This window comes from Empidonax traillii, unplaced genomic scaffold (assembly GCF_003031625.1).
Source record: "Empidonax traillii isolate 1590-97213 ecotype Southwest subspecies unplaced genomic scaffold, ASM303162v1 scaffold361:size2146424, whole genome shotgun sequence".
NCBI classification, from domain to species: domain Eukaryota; kingdom Metazoa; phylum Chordata; class Aves; order Passeriformes; family Tyrannidae; genus Empidonax; species Empidonax traillii.
In genome coordinates, this window is record NW_020955554.1 from 978,543 (window position 1) to 997,818 (window position 19,276).

At 41.0% G+C, this 19,276-nt stretch overlaps 1 protein-coding gene across 1 annotated transcript in view; it reads left to right on the forward strand.

Moving 5' to 3' along the window:
* Positions 1-18,773, forward strand: part of CHFR (checkpoint with forkhead and ring finger domains) — a 20,121-nt gene extending 1,348 nt beyond the window's left edge. The window contains exons 2-18 of the mRNA XM_027892633.1: positions 274-418; positions 1,478-1,577; positions 6,489-6,598; positions 8,159-8,218; positions 8,373-8,585; positions 9,063-9,278; positions 9,572-9,728; positions 9,925-10,079; positions 10,585-10,747; positions 11,603-11,745; positions 12,074-12,193; positions 12,501-12,584; positions 13,108-13,178; positions 14,092-14,179; positions 14,329-14,436; positions 14,848-14,920; positions 17,122-18,773. Coding sequence (XP_027748434.1) covers positions 286-418; positions 1,478-1,577; positions 6,489-6,598; positions 8,159-8,218; positions 8,373-8,585; positions 9,063-9,278; positions 9,572-9,728; positions 9,925-10,079; positions 10,585-10,747; positions 11,603-11,745; positions 12,074-12,193; positions 12,501-12,584; positions 13,108-13,178; positions 14,092-14,179; positions 14,329-14,436; positions 14,848-14,920; positions 17,122-17,164 — 2,037 coding nt within the window. The 5' untranslated portion in view covers positions 274-285 and the 3' untranslated portion in view covers positions 17,165-18,773. The remainder of the gene's footprint in view (positions 1-273; positions 419-1,477; positions 1,578-6,488; positions 6,599-8,158; positions 8,219-8,372; positions 8,586-9,062; positions 9,279-9,571; positions 9,729-9,924; positions 10,080-10,584; positions 10,748-11,602; positions 11,746-12,073; positions 12,194-12,500; positions 12,585-13,107; positions 13,179-14,091; positions 14,180-14,328; positions 14,437-14,847; positions 14,921-17,121) is intronic.
* Positions 18,774-19,276: the final 503 nt, after the last annotated feature.

Consider the following 19,276-nt stretch of genomic DNA (forward strand, 5'->3'; position numbering starts at 1 on the left):
GACGGACAGGCAGAGCCGCCCCAGCTCGGTCTCCCCCGGGCGGGGAGCGGCCCTGCGGGGCGGGGGCGCAGGGAAGGCGGTGGGCTGGATGCGGGGGCCGAGGGGAGGGAGGGGAGGGTTCCCAGCCCCGCACAAGAGGAGGGGCCGGGGCAGCCCCCGGGGGTGCGGGGCAGCAGCGCGGGGGGCCCAGCCCCTCCCCTGGCCCTCCCCGGGTCCTCCCCGGGCGCTGCGTGATGGTGGGGCGTGGGTTGGCTTTGTTTGTGTTTTTGTCAGATGTGAATCCAAATGGAGCGGTCGGAAGGAGGCGAGCAGAGCCAGCAGCCGCAGCCCTGGGGGAAGCTGACCCGGCTGGGCGCCGAGGAGGCAGAGCCGCACGTCCTGCTGCTGAAAAGGGAATGGACCATCGGCAGGAAGAAAGGTGGGACAGGGAAGAGAGGTGTTTGGGGGGTAGCAGCGATCCCCCCCTCCTGGCATTTAAAACACAGGAAGATGCACTGAAACTAGATGGGTTTGGTGCTTTCAACTCTTGGAGGTGCCTGCTAGGCTATCCCATATTCCTAATTTACTTCTTGGTTATGTGAAGAAGGAGTTTGTCTTGGTTGTGTGAAGAAGTGGTTTTATGCTGACCTTTCCTTTTTCACTAACTTGGGACACAGGCACGTTTGACAGTGAATGCACCTTTTAGGTTGGTTGGCTGTGGCACTTTGTACAAATAAGGAAAAACGGTTGTTGGTTCAGGAGAGTTTCTGTGCATGGGCCCTGTTTACATTCTCGTTTCGTTTCTGTGGTTAAAATGAGTTGGAACTGCAATGCAAAATGCTTCTGCTTCACAGAAAAGAAAACACCCACATAAAAGCCCTTAATTCTTAATGGCCATATAAAGACTGCCAGCAAGTACTGAGAGTTTCTGTGAGCATGGATTTGAAAGCTTTATTCTCAGGGTCTAAGGCTTTTACTATGTGCCTTTATTTTAAAGGATTTCTTGCTTACTGTATATGAAACAATCATTGAAGTAGGAACAGCTCTTGGTTCCTACTACTCCCCCCAGTATTCCAGAATGAAATAGAAGTTAAATCCAATGAAACAGTATCAGAGTGACGTAGAAAAAGAGCTGGGTGCTCTGTGATGTGTGCCTCTAGGCTTTGGATTGAACACTTCAAATATGTGTGAATTTATTTCTGTATGAGTTATTGTAATTTGAGTTCTGGCTGTGAGGGCTACAACTGGGGGGGGGGAAGGGAACTGAAACATCTTCAGGAGTTCGGAGTAAGTTTATATCAGCACGTGAGTCTGTCTCACCATTTGTATTTCTGTATCACACAGTGGACTGTGTTGCTGTCTGTGTGACAGCAGAAGTTTTGAACTATTGCAGATGTACATGGGTCAGTTTGTGTTGCATTTATAGCCATGTAGAATGCTGATCTGACTGTGTAATGTGTATTTTTAAGCCCCCTGGAAAATCTCCTTTCTTTTTAAGGTTGTGACTTATCTTTCCCTGGCAACAAGTTGGTGTCTGGAGATCACTGTAAAATCATAGTGGATGAAGAATCTGGTCGAGTGTCATTGGAAGATACAAGGTTGGTTCTTCTGTGAACTTCTAATCTTATCTTCCTTTCAGTCTGTGAAGAATAATCTTGTTTGTTGCTCGAGGCATCAATAGCTGGACTTGCTTGAGTTTATCAAGACCTTCCTTGTACCACGTGACCCAAAACTAGATGTGAGATTTAGATGCTGACTAATGAATTCCAAGTAAAGGGGAATAATCACCCCTTTGCTTGAGTTTCAGGCTGCACTCCTGTTCATCCAGCCAGGGGTTCTGTAGGGCCTTCCAGGGGGTGTGACCTTGTGTTTAGTCCTGAGATCCACCAGGAGCCCTCTCTGGGCAGTCTGTGACCTGCTCTGTCACAGGTGGTTATTCTGTCCAGGTGCAGGACTTTGAGTTTGTCTGTGTGGAATGTCTGACATTCCCATCAGCCCCTTCCTCTGGCCAAAGTGCCCCTGAGGGCAGCCCAGCCCTGCCCCTGCTTTGTTGCCATCCACGGACTTGATGAGGGTGTATTTCCTCTCCTCTTCAAGGTTGTAGCTATAGGTACGTCCAGGATAGCCGGGATAGGTCCCTGGGCAGATTCCTGGAGGGATTATACTCCGAGAAGCTGTGGGACAGAATGCTGAATTTTTGGGAAAAATACAAGGCCTAGCTGGGATATCTAGGAAATGGCTTATAATTGTCATTCTGCAATGCAATCCTAAATTTCAAGGTGTTTCAAGCAACAAATCAAGCCATATTTGCCTATGATGACAGTCTTAAGAGTGTGGCTGTAAATTTAAGCTTGAGAAACTGCTAGAATTGGTTTAGACCAACATTATGATAAAACAAGCTAAATAAACTCTGCATAATACAGAAACATTCCTGCCTCATTTTTTCTTTTTCCCCTACCCACCCCCTGAGGCAGAAACTGCAGCCAGCAGAAAACTAACAAAGCCAAATGAAAGTTAATTTTCTGTGATATATTCACGAAAAGGTGAGGCTTGTTCCCAGGTAGGGCAGCAGGAAGGTTGCACCCAGGGGAGCACTGCCAGGGAGCTGCTGGTGCCTGTTGCACCTCTGTGCATGTGACAGAGAGGAGTGGGGTGCTGTGTTCTGCTTCCTGTGAGTTGGTGTCAAGCGTGGCTGCCATTTGCTGAATCAAGAAACCAAACTTGAACGAGGCTCCTCTGGGTCTTCCAACGTCAGTGCCAAATACCAGAGCAGTTCCAAAAGATCGAGCAGGCTGACAGAAGATGATTTTTGAATGTTTGAGCTGGCAATGCAGACTCCCAGAGTCGCAGAGAAATACTGCAATGTCAGCTTTTTCTTCTCTGAAGTGGAAAATAGTTTGGAAACGTTGCTGTGGTCAAGCTGGGATTTTTCTGGCGAGGAGGAATGCATTGAAGGAGGCAGTGGGTGTGGGACAGGGGGACTGAGTGGACTTTGTTTCTGTACTGTAGTGAACCCAAAGAGTAGAATCAGATATATGTAGACAGGCAGCATTGGTTTCCCTCTCCCTGTTGGCACAGTGAGTCCTTGAATCTACTTTGGAAAGAATTACCATAAATTTGCAGGTGAAAGAAAATGTGTAGAGAACTCTTAAATTGTTGAGCAAATAGAAGTTTGGAAGCAACAAAAGCCAAGAGTTAGCAAATAGTACAATAAAATACTGCCAGACTCGCCCTTTTTTGGGATATGTTTCTGCTTTATTTTCCAAACCATGCACTTTATTCTTCTTGAAAGAAAACAAATTATACAAGCTGACCTAACACAGTGGCTTGCCCCAAGCAAAAGCAGTTGTAAAAGTCTCCATTCTGAAAAAGAAATTCTGAAGGCAGCTAATATGATTTATTTTTTAAGACCTCTTCTTTTTATCTTCTAGGAAAATTTTTGAAAGATTCTAAGTAGTAAGTGATGTTTCAGGGCAGGAAACTCTTTACCCAAGGCTGATACTGCCTTTCTGTGGGTAAATTGGAGGTTGATCTGCTACTAAATTCTCTTCGCCCTACCAGTCAAAACTATTTCCATGGATGTTAAAAGAATGGAGAATTACAGTACAGACTGGATTCTGTACCTTGAAAGACTTCAAAACTCATTTAAGTTAACAGTGTGTTCAGGATGATATACATTTAAATAGCTGGTAACTATTGAAACTATTAACCCAGAAGCTTTGACATAAATCACATTCTTTTCCTGGATGGTAGTAATTATTAAAAAGTGACAGACTGGCATTTTTCTTGGAAGGGTACCAAGGTATCTTGCAACACGTAGGTAGTTCACCAAAAGTGAGGCTCTTCTGAGTGCTCACATCAATTCTGCACAGCAGTTGGGATTGGGAAGTACAGGGAATTTATGGTTCATTAATGAAACTGTGGAGTCATCAACCACATTGGAATTGAGTCAAGGCCAGACTTTTTTTTTTTTTTCCTTCCACTCTTTAGAAAAGTGACATTGGGACCTTTTGTGACATTGTTTCACAGTGCAGACAATTTATGTCTGATAGTACTGTTTTTCATCTCCCCTTGAAATATTGTACAGCCAGTTGGCATCAATTCAGTATTAAGTCCTAATGAATGGCCTTCATATTTGGGATTCTCATTGGAGTTTCTACGTATTTTATGGGAACCTTAATCTGAAACATCAGAGGAATGTGCAGATGTCACAATTTATCGTGTGTGTCTGGTTGAAAAATACCCACAACATTAATCTGAAGTGTCACCATATCTGTTAGAAGCCCCATGCTAAAGCCTGAAACTGGAAATGAAAAGCCAGTATAATTATCTAGTGTAGTTGGATAATTTTTTTTCCCCTTTGATTATTGGCTGAGCTATAAACACAACTGATTCAATTTGCTAATGTAGTGAAGAAAAGCTTATGGTTTTCTGTGTTAGGTGATATCAGTTTGTTCCTCCTTCATTTGGGTCTGTGTGTGCCAAGGAATTCATTAGTCAGCTCTCATGTAATGTAGAACTGAAAACATTTGGCTGTTTGTAGTCAGTTGGATGGTTAGGATCTTATTTCTGCAGCCTGCTTTGTGAAACCAAGCCTGAATGGTTACTGTGTGTGATGTTTTGGTTTTTTTTTTTATTTTCTTTTTTTCAAAAATACCTCACTTGAGTTATTGTCCCCCATAACCATCTTGGAACTTCGCAGTCATGACAGAGAGATTTCGCAGAATAAATCGTTGTGACACATTTCCCCTGTGTTTAGTGAAATATCTGGGCTAGGAATTGCCTCTAGAAGCTGAACCTCAGTAAGAGACAAGTCTTGTTACTTGAGTTCAGCTGTTTTATTACAAAAGAAGGTCTGGAGCTCTTAGGGCAGATGGGAGATTCATGCTTTGTTGTGCCTTCTGGAAAGGAGTTCAAATTTGATGTTCCCTGGTTTTGTTAAAGGACCTCTGGCAGGTTTTAGGGGTTGGTGTGAGCTTTACTGCTTCTCTGACAACCGAAGGAGGAACAATCTTTACTTTCACATAATCTTTTTAATGTATTATCACCACCATCAATATGAAATTAGAAGTGAGTGTACTTTCTAACAGACTGGCTAGAATTCTTTTTTCCTCTTAATTGCTAAGCTTTGGTATTTATTTAGTGATTTTAAGCTTTGGTATTTATTTAGTGATTTCTCTGCTGCTCATGTCTTTCAGGCAAGTCAACATCTGTATGGCTGAGGTAGAAAAACAAGCTAAAAATAGTTTTCTTGCTTGTGGGAGAAGGTTGAAGTTTCTTTAACAGAGCAAATACCAATGTGCGACCCAAAGATTTTCATTTTTTTATTGATGTTTAAAGTAGCATTTTTATTTTTTTGTGATCTTGTTATTTATGTTGGATTAGTTGATACAACCACGTAGATGGGGAAGAACAGTGGATAATGAAGGCAGCAAGGCCAAGAACTAATACCTAGATTGAGACTTGTGGTAGTGATTCAAAAGGGCTTGCTTTCCTTTTTGACTTAGTGTCCAAAAAAACCCAACATTACGTAGTTCGACTTTTCTTTCTCTGCTCGTGTTACTAAACGAGAAGAGATTTTTTTTTTTTCCCAGTTTGCTTTTTAAAAGAAGAAACAGTGGGGAGGGAAGGCACTTATTTCTAAATACTCACCCGTGTCTGGAGAGGAGCTGCTGTGTCCTGGGCACAGGTGGTGCCTCCAGGAGGTGGCAGCACAGGTTTGCTGTTATTTCGAGCAGCAGCTCTGCTGGGGGCGGGGTGGGTGGGAAACGGATATTTTTGTTCGTTTATATTTGGTACCACTTGCAGAGATTTTGAATGGCAGGAGTCTGAAACTCGAGAGTGCTGCAGCCCCGAAGGAGGCTCATTCATTGCAAGTGAGCTGGAATTATTCAGTACTTGAGTACCTTGGTTATACAACCTTAGTAGATTGTGTATGCGACATCACCCACAGTAAAGGAGATAAAATAATCATCATTGCTCTGCATTTTCCTCTTCCCCAGTTTAATTTCTTCTACAAGTTTTCTATTTTTTTTATCAGTATCACAATGATTAATTCCAGCTCATCTTTCAGCGTGCATAACTTTTCTCCACCTTACTAACTTCTCGGTTTTGAGTTGCAGACAGTCCAGGTAAACTCAGAACTTTTTGAATAGAACAGCTATTGCCCCTTGGGGTTTTATACTTGAAAGGGTGGAGACCATTGTACAGAAACAGTCCTCTAATTATTTTGAGACAGGGCCAAATATCAGGGGTCTTTTGTCTGTCAGCTATCACCTCTTTGCCAGTAGCTGCAAATGAGCTTTGAAGTTCTAATAGCTCTGCATTTCTGTCTTTGGGAGAATTTTTTTTTGTTTCTGAACTTTTTTTCTTTTTTTTTTTTTTTTAATCCACTTACCTTTTTTTGGGGGGTAGCCAATAGTTTTTCTTCTTTAAAAATATCTAGTGCTTTCCCTTCCTTCTCCCACGTGATTATGAAAACATTTGTGGTGTTTTCTTTATCTTTACAGTACTAATGGAACAGTAATTAATAAACTGAAAGTGGTTAAGAAGCAGACATGCCCATTACAGACTGGGGATGTGATCTATGTTGTTTACAGAAAAAATGAGCCAGAGAACAGTAAGTGAATAATATTTTTTAAGTGGTGTGCTTAGTCATTTTCCTTTGAGTCATGAGAGAAAAGAAATATCAGTGTAATTAAAACAGAATTACTCAATTATAAGAGAAATAATTTGCTAATGTTTAAAAACAATTCTCAAGAGAAGAGGTCATAGATGTGCCAGTTTTCACAGAGACAAGTCTGAGCAACTGTCTGAAACTGAAATGTGCCTAGAAGTAGTTTTGGTGGAAATAATGCATGGAATGGTAACTCATGAGGTTCTGATCCCATGTCCAGTGCTGCTTTTAGAAGTCACATTGCTGGGGTAGTTGGTGATACTTTATATATCCCAGCAAAGCAATTTTTGGCACCAAAAAGGCTGCAAAAGCTTTTGGGGTTTTTTTGTGTGTGGGGTTTTTTTTGTTTTTTGGGAGGGAGTTGTGTGTGTGTTTTTTTGTTTTAAAGAGGGAAGAGGCAAAATGGCCAGGAGGGAGGTGGGGAGAGCCCTACACTGTAAGTAGAATTAGTAAACCTGGAAAAATATTCTAGATACATTCATACCACTGAAACACTTCCTTTATGAAGTTGCTGTTAATTTATATATAGACAGATCAGACAGATTTATGATGTCTGATGTAAATGTTACATGAAGCAGTGCTAAGCTGTATTTTTCTGTCTGTATGGCTTGTTTATCTCACAAATCCTTCCTGAGTTGCCACTATTGCACTTGATGCCACTTAGATGAAATCAGGCGATTTTCCAGGCACTTTGTAACGAACTAAATCACTGATTTCTGTGTGGGTTAACAAGTATTTGAATTACCAAGTCTGCAGTTTTGCTTTTTCACCTTCGAAGACAGAGAAGAATTCACATTCGATGTGAATTTGGCTGTTCTGAGCAGTTCTAAAGGAGACAATATTTTAACTTTTGATCAGAAGAAGGGCTGCTGCAAACTAAGAGAGTCTTTCTTGCTTGGAGATAGTTGGAGATGCAAAAAGTAGTAAGTCAGGGGAATCTTTGGGACAAGATTAAGTTGAAGTAAGATGGAGAAGAAAAGGATATTATGGAGTTAATTTTATTGATAGATTCTAAATTAGTTTCTGGGTGAAACTTATGGCATATCCTGATCTGTATTTTTGAGTTCATGTATCTCACAAAGAAACGAAATAATACTGATTGATGAAGTCGAGAAGTGAGCTCAGAAATCATAAGCTTCTTCGAAGAACTTTGATTCAGTGTGAGTAAAAATACATTTTGTTCAGACACAGAGCAGATTTGAGGTTTAAGAAATGATTAAGCCTCTGGTTCCGTGGCTGGCACAAGTTAAACATCACACAAAAGCCGCTCTGCCTGGTTTCCTGAGAAGAAAAGATCTTGCTGTGCTGCTCCTAATTGCCTCCTAAGTAGGAGTATTAACATGGTACTACTGAGGTGACCCCTCATTTGCCTCTTCCATTGTCAGGCACTCTGGGGAAGCAGCCACTTGTGACTGGAAGTTGTTTACGTGAGTTGTTTATGTGGGGATTAGCACATTTTTTTTTGTTTGAAGATTATGATAAATACTATTTTATCTCTTTCAGATGTTGCTTATCTTTATGAGTCCTTAAACATAAAACATGATGCAACTCAAGAACCAGTAGGTAAGGAAGTAATTCAAGATCCATGAAGAGGGGCTAAGCTCCAATGACTAATGTAACCCTCTTGAGAGAGTTTGATACCTTGGAATTTTGAAGCCATGATGTGGTGACTGTCACACAGAATGTTTTTCTTTCCTTTCCCCCCTTCCAACTGTAGAAGTTAATGTAGAAAACCAATGCCATGTGACCAAAGATACCTCAAATACAGGAAGAAGTAATGATGAGACCCAAATTACCTCATCACCGTCAGCTACTCAGTCTTGCTATGAGGAACCACAGCCATCTACTTCTACATCTAACCTCTTTAATGCTTCTTCTACCTCTCTTACTGAGTCTGCATCTGTTCAGCAGGATAATCCATCTACATCTGGTAAGAATTGTGTCCAGTACCTAAAGTTTGATATGCCATCAACTGTTACTCCAGTTTTGAAATTTAACATGTTGATCTCTTACCCCTGTCCGGGTCTTTATCACCTGTTTTGTAAAGTTCTAGTGAAAATACCAGGTGTATATGTGCATTTTAACTTTCCTTCTATGAGCAGGCAGGGGTAAGTCCTAATGGATGAGTAAAGCAATTGTGGGTCTTATGAATAAATACTCTACAATTTAAAGAGGAATGGGGATTTTAAGTAGGGTTACACAACTAATAAATTGTTTCTCCCCAGGTCTTGCGGTTAGTCAGATTGGTTCAGAATGCATTTAGTAAGTTATGCAGACATTGCTGCACTTTTTCCTGTTCAGATGTTTGGATTGATGCATGTGCCTCATCAGGGCTTGAGTACCTTTTGGTTTCACGTGTCCTGTGTCGATGTTAAGCCACACCCATGTTTCTGTTGTTGTTTTATAGGCTCACAGTCCCCAGTTGTCACTCCTGTGCCTGCTTTGCCCATCTCAGAATCTCTGTGTGTAAGAGCACTGCACAACAAGCACGAACAGCTGGATATGGGTGTTGAAACTTCTGCAGTCACTTCAGAAATCACTGACAAAGAAGGAGCAGAATCGGATTCTCAAAGGACAGGGGAGGAGGAAGGTTTGGAACCTGCAAAGAAGAAGCTAAAAGGAGGCAAGTGCAGTACAGGATTGTGCAACCTAATCCCCAACCCCTCCAAGCTGAATTAGAACAGCTGTCATCAGTCCTTTAGTTTGTTTCTTGCTTCTTACTGGCTTGGTTTCTGGTCCAGTGAAAATAATGTCTTCAGTAGCAGAAGCTGCTGTGTATAAAGCAAGGACCTCTAGTGGGATCATTGCCAGTGAACAGTGAATCAGTGTATATCTTTCAGGTCTTTTTTTTAAATTCTCGAATTAAGTTATAAAGGCTTCAAAAACTATGTTCTGTGGAATCTTCTGTCTTTGTAGATGAAGGCACATGTCCAAATCTTTCACCAGCACCTCCAAGTGAATGTATAATTAAAATTGGCTCTGAAGATGCAAAAACATCAAATGTGAAACCAGATAAGATGGAAGAAACATTAACTTGCATTATCTGCCAAGAACTGCTGCATGACTGTGTAAGGTATGTAAGAGTGACAAAAACTGTGGCAATAATGCCCAAAATTCAGTGACAACTGTTTGAGGAGGTCAGGATAATGAGCATTTTCACAAGCCCTTCTGAGTCCCCTTTCCCCCACCTCATCTATGTAGTCAATCTGGTCCCAAGTAGTTTTTTTGATGACATATTTATGTTTTGACTCCATTTGTTTGTTTTCCAGCTTGCAGCCCTGCATGCATACTTTTTGTGCTGCCTGCTACTCAGGATGGATGGAAAGATCTTCCCTGTGTCCAACTTGTCGTTGTCCAGTAGAACGTATTTGTAAAAATCACATCTTGAACAACTTGGTCGAAGCTTATCTGATTCAGCATCCAGGCAAGTTGAACTGGGTGTGCAGCAGAACCCCTGGTATTTCACACATGAGCTGCACAACTGATACGTGCTCACACTTGTCTGTACAATATCTGTGTGCTTTATCACTCTGCAGTTTTCTCTGACGTGGTTGTAAGAAAACAAACGTAGTTAACGTGACATAATGACTTGTGGAAGGTGATGTAATACTGTAACTGAGTATCTAAGAATTCTTCATTTTAATCTGTTACTTAATCATAAGAAGGATATCAGATACTTCTGAAAAGCATACTTGAACGTGAATTTAATTAACTTTGATCGCGCCCTCTTGAAAACAAAACTTAAGTTGCCCGATACTACATTTCATTAACAGAGAGGGGAATTTAACTAAGATCTTCTACAACTCTGTTATCCCAAACCCAAGTTTTATGGAAATGGAAACACCAGAACTGTGTTAACAAAGCAGGGTGCAGGTAGGGGAGGTGAGGTGTTCTTTTCTCTTGAAATCGGGCTTTGGTTGTGGTGCCAGATAAGTGCCGCAACGAGGACGACGTTCGCAGCATGGACGCCAGGAACAAGATCACTCAGGACATGCTGCAGCCCAAGGTGCGCAGATCTTTCTCAGACGAGGAGGGAAGTTCTGAAGACTTGCTGGAATTGTCAGATGTAGACAGTGAATCTTCAGATATCAGGTATGTCTGTGTTTAGGTTGTGCTCTGAATTAGATGTGCTTATGTTTGGATAAGCTCGTTTCACAAGCACTGTTATTGCTGGTAGTGTTCCCGTGATCACTGTCAGAATGAATCTTAGTTTAGTTTTCAGGTAAGTTCATTCTTAGCAGTAATTATCTTGGCAGTTCTGCTGGCCACCCTGCTGAACCTTGAGCAGTCAACCAAAAAAATAATTAAAATTAGAACTTCCCAGAAGTTCAGCAGGATTCAGTTTGTGACCAACAGTTCTGTCCTGAACTGTGCAACAGCCTCATGTGAGATATGTGAAATTACCTTTTTCACTTACAAATTGGCTGTTGCTTTAGAGAAGACAGGTTTCTGGCTAAGTTCTTGTCAGGAGGTAAAGCAGTCCATGCCCTGTGAGTGCAGTTGCAACAGTTGTACTTTCTTCGTTGTCTAGAATGCTGCTTTCACTGGTTCTAAGGTACTGAGGCAGCTGATGGAGATTCCCAAGTACCAAAATATCTCCTCTTTATTTCCAGCAGCAAACACTTTTTGCTCAATGTCTGGAGTGGAACAGAAGAATTCTTCATGTGGATAATTATTCCAGCTTTGTACCTCTCTCTTTTGTTCATCTCGCTTCCCCCCCTCCCTTTTTTAAAACTGCTACTGTAAACCCCAAAATTTTTATCTATCAACTAGAGCAGTCTTCACAGCTGTGAGGTACTGAGTTATGTAAACTTCCATCTGTTACTGAATGAGGAAGTTCCAAATTTAAACTTTCAGAGTCTGACCAACCTTGTCTAGCAATACAGATGTAAGTTGTATTTGCACTTGTTCTGTGTGATTTCCTCTGACTTTATTTTATCTTTTCAGTCAACCATATATAGTGTGCAGACAGTGCCCAGGGTATAGAAGACACTCTGTTCCAACTCTGCCTGGCACAGGCCAGGAGACAGAGGCAGGAGGGATGCAGGCACTGGGAGATGCACCATCAACATCTGCCAACTTCCCTGCAGGTCAGTGTTACAACATCATCCCAGAGTGTGGGACTAAAATACTACAGCTCATACACAGAATCAGAGGATGGTTTGGGTTGGAAGGGACCCTGAAAGATTGTCTCCAACTGCCCTGAACTGAGCAATGAGCTGTGCTATAACACTGAACTATGAACTAATCAAGGGCACTCTCATGGTACTGAGAGTAACACCACACCGGTGTCTTTGCAAACATCATGACATTTGACTATAGTTTTGAGATTTTTATGTTGTTAATATTCACTGAGTTAGATTGCAGTTGTGTACCTTGTTCAGTCTATCTTTTTTTGTCCCTTTTGAACTCCTCTAGCTGTCCAGGAATATGTGTGTCCTGCTCAAGGAAGTCATGTCATATGCACCTGCTGCTTTCAGCCAATGCCTGACCGCAGAGCAGAGCGTGAGCAGAATCCTCACGTTGCTCCTCAGCAATGTGGGTACATTTTTTTATCTTATTTTTTTACAGAACTAACTCTCTGCTTACTTTTTATTAAACTTAAATTTACTTTGAAGACTGTTTTTTATGTGAGTGTTCTATATCTGAACTCTTGTAGAGGCAGCGTAAAAGAATCTTCTTTTGTAGAATTTTATTCCTCTATAGAATGTATTTTAAATGGGAAAGTTGTCCCTTTTTTGAGCCAGGTTTATCAGGGCTCTACTGTTATTGGTTTAGAAGGACAGTAGCTGTTGAGTTTTGTTGTGTGGAGGTCCTTACAGGGGTTTTCTTTGTTATTTTGCAGGTACAGTTTGTCTGCAACCCTTCTGTCACTTGTACTGGGGCTGCACTCGGATGGCATGTTTTGGCTGTTTGGCACCATTCTGTGGTACTGTGGAATAATCTGTTTCTTATGAGCCTGCTCACTTTGCAATAATGTCTGTCTGTCTTGAATTTTAGGTAATTTAAGAAATATACATTAACTTGTAGCACAGTCATGCAAAAAGCAACAAGAGCCGTGTCCTCACGTCACGGACACAAAAAATTCAAGTGGTATGTGTCTTGACTCAGAGGGTTTAACTTTGTGCCTTCATACCAGACTGGGCTTAGAAGCTGCGCTTGTTAAGCACAATGCTTTTCCATATAAAAAATAAGGTGTATTTCAGCCTAGTAAGAGAATCCTACAAATCAGTGCAGGAGCACTGAACGTCTGATGTTAACTGATTAGAGAAGAGCCTTGCCCTCTCCAACACGCAGACTTCTGAAACTCAAGGTTTTAGACATTTTTTCCACGTGTGCTTGGTGCTCACATGAGCCTGTGCACGTTATTACAGGTGACAGAACCTTCAGAACCCCACGGGATTGGGGGAAGAAATAGTAACTTTTCTTCTTCTTCTTCTTGTTCTGATTAGAAATAAATCTTGGTGATAAGTGTTTAGATGGAGTCCTAAATAACAACCACTACGAGTCAGATATCCTAAAGGTAAGTTTAAAAATCTTTGTGTGTGATAGTAACAAAAGTACAAGGTTTGAGGTGCACTCACTGATGAAGTGAAAGTGTTGTGCTAACAGTTACAGTGGCAGCGCTGTGCCACTTGCAGAACCTGATTCCAAAAGGCAGATTAGATGAGCCCCAAGTGATCAATCAGCTGGAGCAAAGTTATAGTTCACTGTGTCGACTCTGGAAGTGTCTTGGAGTGGCTCTGTCATCCCTGTCTGTGTAAGAGGGCATCAGTTAACAACAGCAAAATTCACTTTGCTGGAATCCTGGTGTTTAATTTCCCCAACGTGTGTGCCTGACAGGTTCCAAGAAGGCCAAAATTCTAGACCTAATTGTGAATTTGAGTTTCAATGACTGGTAGACACACTGTGGAGTCCAGATGTGTTTGGTTGTTATTGCTGGGGAAGCCGGTTTTTAAAGTTTAAAGTGTAACATCCAAAATATTAATTAAGAGAAAAAGAATTCCCTAAAAATATGCCAGGAAAGCAAGGCTTGTTAAGCATTTTGTCCCAGACAAAATTTCACACCAAGTTTCACAGAAAAGATTTTGCTTATACCATAGCAGGGTTACCTAAATTATGTAAGCTGTGTGAAATCTTGATTTGGGGTAAAGGAAAGTGTGACTGACGTGATTCTATTTGCAAACTTCTGGCAAAAGTGGGGATCTTGTGGGGGGAAAAAAAAAAAAAAAGATATGTAGTAGAAGGTTTTATTGGTGGCCTGAAAATATCTTGATAATTAAGTTAAATGTATTTAATATTTACTTGTAATCAGCACCAAGCCATTTTGAAAACGTGGTTAGATCTAGATGTGGGAATATTTGACAATAAATGGCTTGGTTACTCCTTGAGCTTGAAGGTTTTTCTATATTAAACACATAAATTGCTCTCTTCAGGATTACCTGGCATCCAGGGGCCTGACATGGAAAAACATGTTGAATGAAAGCCTCTTAGCTCTTCAGAGGGGAGTCTTTATGTTGTCAGGTACGTGCTGTGTGTGGCTCCCTGTCTGTGCATAACCCCAGTGGAATGTTACCAGGAGCTTTGCACTTCTCTGTACACAGCAAGTGCTGTCCAGTCCCCGGAGTTAAATGTGATTTCTGACATTCTGTCCAAACTGGTTTTGTCCCCAGATTACAGAATTACTGGGGACACGGTGCTTTGCTACTGTTGTGGCCTTCGCAGCTTCCGAGAACTCGCCTACCAGTACAGGCAGAATATTCCTGTTGCTGAGCTGCCAGGTGGGCATTGTTCTGCACAGTAAGGGGGGGAAGAGTCATGTAAAGTTAGGTAATGTCAGATTGGAAAGAGAAACTCAGTAAAATCCAGAAAGAGTCAACAGGAACCACTTGCTGTAATTTAATTTATTTCCCATTTAAGTGTATAAAATGATGCACCTTCTGAACAAAGTCCACATTTCACCAGCTCTCAATTGGGAACCAAGAATGCTTTCATTAACTAATTCTAGATCTGGTTGCATTTACAATTTTTGTTTAAATTAGCCTGCAACCAGCTTTTTCTTGCCAGTCATGCCTGGTTTCTCTACAAAGCCTGCTCTGATGAGTAACCTCTGTTAGCAGTGGCTTAATAATCTACATCACCTTATTAGTGACCTTTGTAATAAATGCAGCATTTCCCTTCTCTTCTCGCAGTGACTGTCACGTCCCGTCCCGATTGTTACTGGGGGCGCAACTGTCGAACTCAGGTCAAAGCACATCATGCCATGTAAGTCACATCCCTCAGAAAGTGAGTTTGCTTTGTGTTTCTTTAAAAAAAAACCCCACTGACAACAACCCAAAAAGCAACCTCTGAGGTGCCAGGAGTTGTGTGAGTGACACTGTTGCAGCATCGAGCAGAACTGGGTGAGCTTTGGGGATTTTGTTGTCGTTTTTGTTTTTAGCACAGCTTTGAAAATGAGCCCTTTGTGCGTGTCAGGAGGGCACTGCCAGCACTTGTAAGTTGATGTAACCCATTGCTGACACTTCTTGAGTCTGTTTTTCCACCCACTGGAGTGGAAGGAGTGACTCTTCCAGGGAAGTGCAGCTTACATTGAGGGGATAAATGGGTGGGAATAATTAGCAACAAGAGAAGCAAGAGAAGCTTGGAACATGTACCATAAGCCACAGCAGGTTCCTAAGCAGTTCCTGGTTTTGGAGGAGTTTCTGGGTCTTACAGCCCTGACCCAAGGAATCTGGCAGGTATTGAAAATGAAACACTGAGCCTGAAAAGAGATGAACCCTGTTGCTTCTCAAGGGCACTTGGACTCCTGGTATCTGGTCACTTATGAGAAATGTTCTTCCAAAAGAAGTCAAGCTTCTTGATTAAAACAGATCAAGGCCACTGATGACCAATGCAGTTTTGTTCTTATGAAAAGATGCACATATGGTTTGACAACTATTAAAGGCTCCTAAAACAAACCAAAAATTTTCTACCTAGGAGCCAACTCGTTCCAGGGAGGGTTGAAAAATCCTTCTTGCTTTATGAATAATTCTCTAAATTCTCAGTGCAATTTCAGATAGAGGAGCTGTTATCCCTTATTGAGAAATTACCCTAATGAATAGTAGATTCTGCAGTATCTTTCTAGTGTTGCAATGTACATACACACTTAGCATAATTTCTTTAATATTTCAGGTACTGTGGGTTGAAAATAACCAGTCTGTACATCTCAGGCAAGCAGATCATAAGACAGACTTGTAAAATATTCATCTGCAGTCTCTTACAAATTCAGAGGGTTTTACCAAATGGCTTTCAAAAATAATTTTGGATTTAAGTTGCAGATGAAATTTTGAAGTAGCACTGCTATCTGTAACTTCACATTACAGGACTGTCTGTGTTCCCAGAGGAGATTTTGTTTTGAAATGTTAGAGTTAATTCAATATCAAAGTACTCACCATTCTTCTTTGTTCATATTGTGGGGGATAACTTCATCTAGAATAGAAATGACTCAGGGTTTTTCTCTCCTTTTCTCTTTTTTTTTTTTTTTTTTTTTTTTTTTTTTTTTTTTTTTTTTTTTTTTTAATTTATCTTTTCTTTCAAGCATCAGCTGTTCCTAGAACTTTACTGGCTGCTGCTCTTAGTTCCTAAAATCCACAAAAGCAAACAGTTTTGTCATACTACTCCTAAATACCCAGTTAAGTTGTTTTGAATTGAGCTAAACTGTTTTGCTAAGCAGTTTGGTTATGTAAGCAAGGTTTTTGTAATCCTGGATCTAATTCAGCAAGAGGAGGAGAATTGGTGGTCTGCTTTCATCACCCCCTGCCCAGGTATCCTCACACTCAGCACCCCACCTGTGTTTCAGTTGAGTGTCAGGGACACAGAACCCTGGTCAGAGTAAAACAAAGAATGAACAGGGAGAGGTTTTTGGGAACTGGGGAGAAGTGCCCTGTGCAGAGCTGTGTTATCTGTTTAATCCCTGGAGCCAGGCTTGCCATTGCCATAACACTGACATAATACAGGCTGAGAAAAGCTTTTTCCTTCCAGAAGATTCTGAGCCATTGAGAGAAGACATTTGTGTTGAAATGTGTCATTAGCCTGGTTAATTCTGGTTCTCAGTGACTAGGGTAATGCTGTCTGCTAAAAGTTACTAGTATCTTGCAGGGGAAGATTAATTCACCAAGCCCTGCTTTAGTTGCCTTCTGGGTTTAAGTGTGCAGAAGTAGAGGGGAATGTTTAATAACAGGGGTTTTGTGTGCACAATAAAACTTAACAAGGGTTGGGCACGAGAGATGTTGAAAATCCTGTTCCACGTAACGTGGTAGTGGAGTGCAACAGAAACAGGTTCTGGAAACCAGCTATTTCAGTGTGTGAATGTTCTGCTTTAAACTGTTTAACATTTAAAATACCCTGTGAAAGATGCTGACTGGCTTTTGCTGCCCGACTTCTGAGAGCTTTGTTGCATTCTAATGCTCGTTTTTGTTTTGTTTCAGGAAATTCAATCACATTTGTGAGCAGACACGATTCAAGAACTGAATACCTGGAGTCTGAGGAGGGGGGACACAAACCTGTTACACTGCTTGTACAGTTTAAGGTTTCAGGGGATCTTCTCAGTTCCCCCATAGCAGGGAATCAGTGATTTTTGCATCAGGTAGTCTGATGTGAAATTTTTAATTTGTAGAATTTTACAGCTGTACATGAATAAGGTAGATTTTTTTTTTCCAAGGTAGTCCAGCAGGCATTACATTCCATCCTCATGACTACAGTGTCCCTGTGTCACTTCAGTGAAGAACACAAAAAGAAATCACCCACACAAAAACCAGCCATATCTTGGGATGACCTAAGAATAAGGAGTGTATTTGCACTACTTGTGGAGAAACTGAGAAAAATCCTTAGACTTAAAATAGAGAAGTTTTGTAAAAGTATCTGATGGGTATTTCAAGAGCCATTAATATTTAAGAAGGAAGTTGTCAGTGTGTATTTGTAACTGCATTTTGCATTAGTCTGATCTTTTGTTGCCACCCATTGCATTTGGGCTGGAAACCACATGAACACTCATTCAGAAACATCCACCCATTGAACAGCTCCTTCAGCTTCAACCCTCTGCCATCTGTGCAGTGTTACAGTGGGGGCAGGACAGTTTCTTTTCTTAGTTTAGACATGTTGATGTTTTTATTCACGTGAGATTACAAAAAGAATTGCACAAAAGTTTGAAAATCGCGTTTAAAGTTGGGGTAATACTTGAAGCGGAACAGACTTCTGCTAATATTACTTCTGTATTGTTTTATATCAGAAGACCAAACAGTGCTTTTGAACATAGAGCAGCCAGTAGGACACACTGGTTCCTTTTTTTTTTTATTTTTTATTTCTTTTTTGGTTTGATACCGTGTGCTAAATATGTACCTCTGCAATGCAGCTATTCTCTAGCATGCATACACTGGTGAAAATGTAGAAAAAGCTATAGTTTAAAACAGAATATAGCAGCTTTACTGGAAGGAACAATCTTACAAAAAGAAAAAAAGTCAGTTTGGACAAATTGTAGCAATATGGAGGCATTTCTGGATAGGGATAGAGATAGGGATGGCGAAGGGGAACACTGGTGTCTCTGACATAATAAATGTGGATTTCTTTTTTCATGCCTTCTGCAGAGCTCATTCAGGAGATGTCCCAAGTGTCATTAAAAATAAGAAAACTTCCCACCCTCCCCTCCCCCTGAATTGATGTGATCTAATCTGTTTCATCCTAATCTGATTGCCAGTGTTGACAAACCTCAACTGGGACCAATTTTTTCCTTTTCCATCACACCTAGAAGAGTGAAGCAGAATGAGAAGAAAGCATACAAAGTTACCTCTGTAGATATCATGTTGTTTTTGAGTATGCCTTATTTTATGAGCAGGATTTATACTTGGATGTTAAAAGAGTGCACACACAATATCTCGTGATATAATGGAGCACAAACGATGCAGCACATCGTGTCTACTGGTTGCAGTGAATTAAACAACTCTTTCCAGCAATGCACATGTTAATATGAATGCTAATTAGAATTATGTCTTTCTGTTTAGATTTTTATTTTTTGAAAATAGCTGTTGCAAGGATGGGTCTGTTGACCATGCCTGTATGCTATTAAAATACACTTTGGTGTGGACTTCTTTTCCTAATCTCTGGGCATTTTCTCCTGTGAGTAGGATTGAAGTTGGATCTGGAATATTACTTGAAACTTCTTTTAACAACAACAGTGTGTTTCTCTGTCTCTTAGTATTATTAACAATAATTCTGTTGCTTCTGTATTTGTATTTTATGTTTAGATTTTTTTTAAATGGTTATTGTATCTTCTCAGGACAACCATTCCCAGCTGGTTTTGATCTCGTTTTCATCTCTGGCTGTGCATGTAGCAAATTGAGTGCAGTTGTGGAGATCAAGCCTTTGCACATCGTATGCAGAAATGTGCTTTGCATTCTCATTCACCACTCCCACCCCCCAGAGGGGCTCTCAGCACAGCCTTGTCCCTGTTCTTGTGTTCAGGCCTCTGGTGCTGAAGTTTCCTTGTTGGTCAAGAGTTATGTTTGTTCAGGGGTGTTTTGTGTGACTATGAGAGAAAAAAAAAACTGGGGGGGGAAAAACCAATCAACAGGACTCTAACATCTAAAC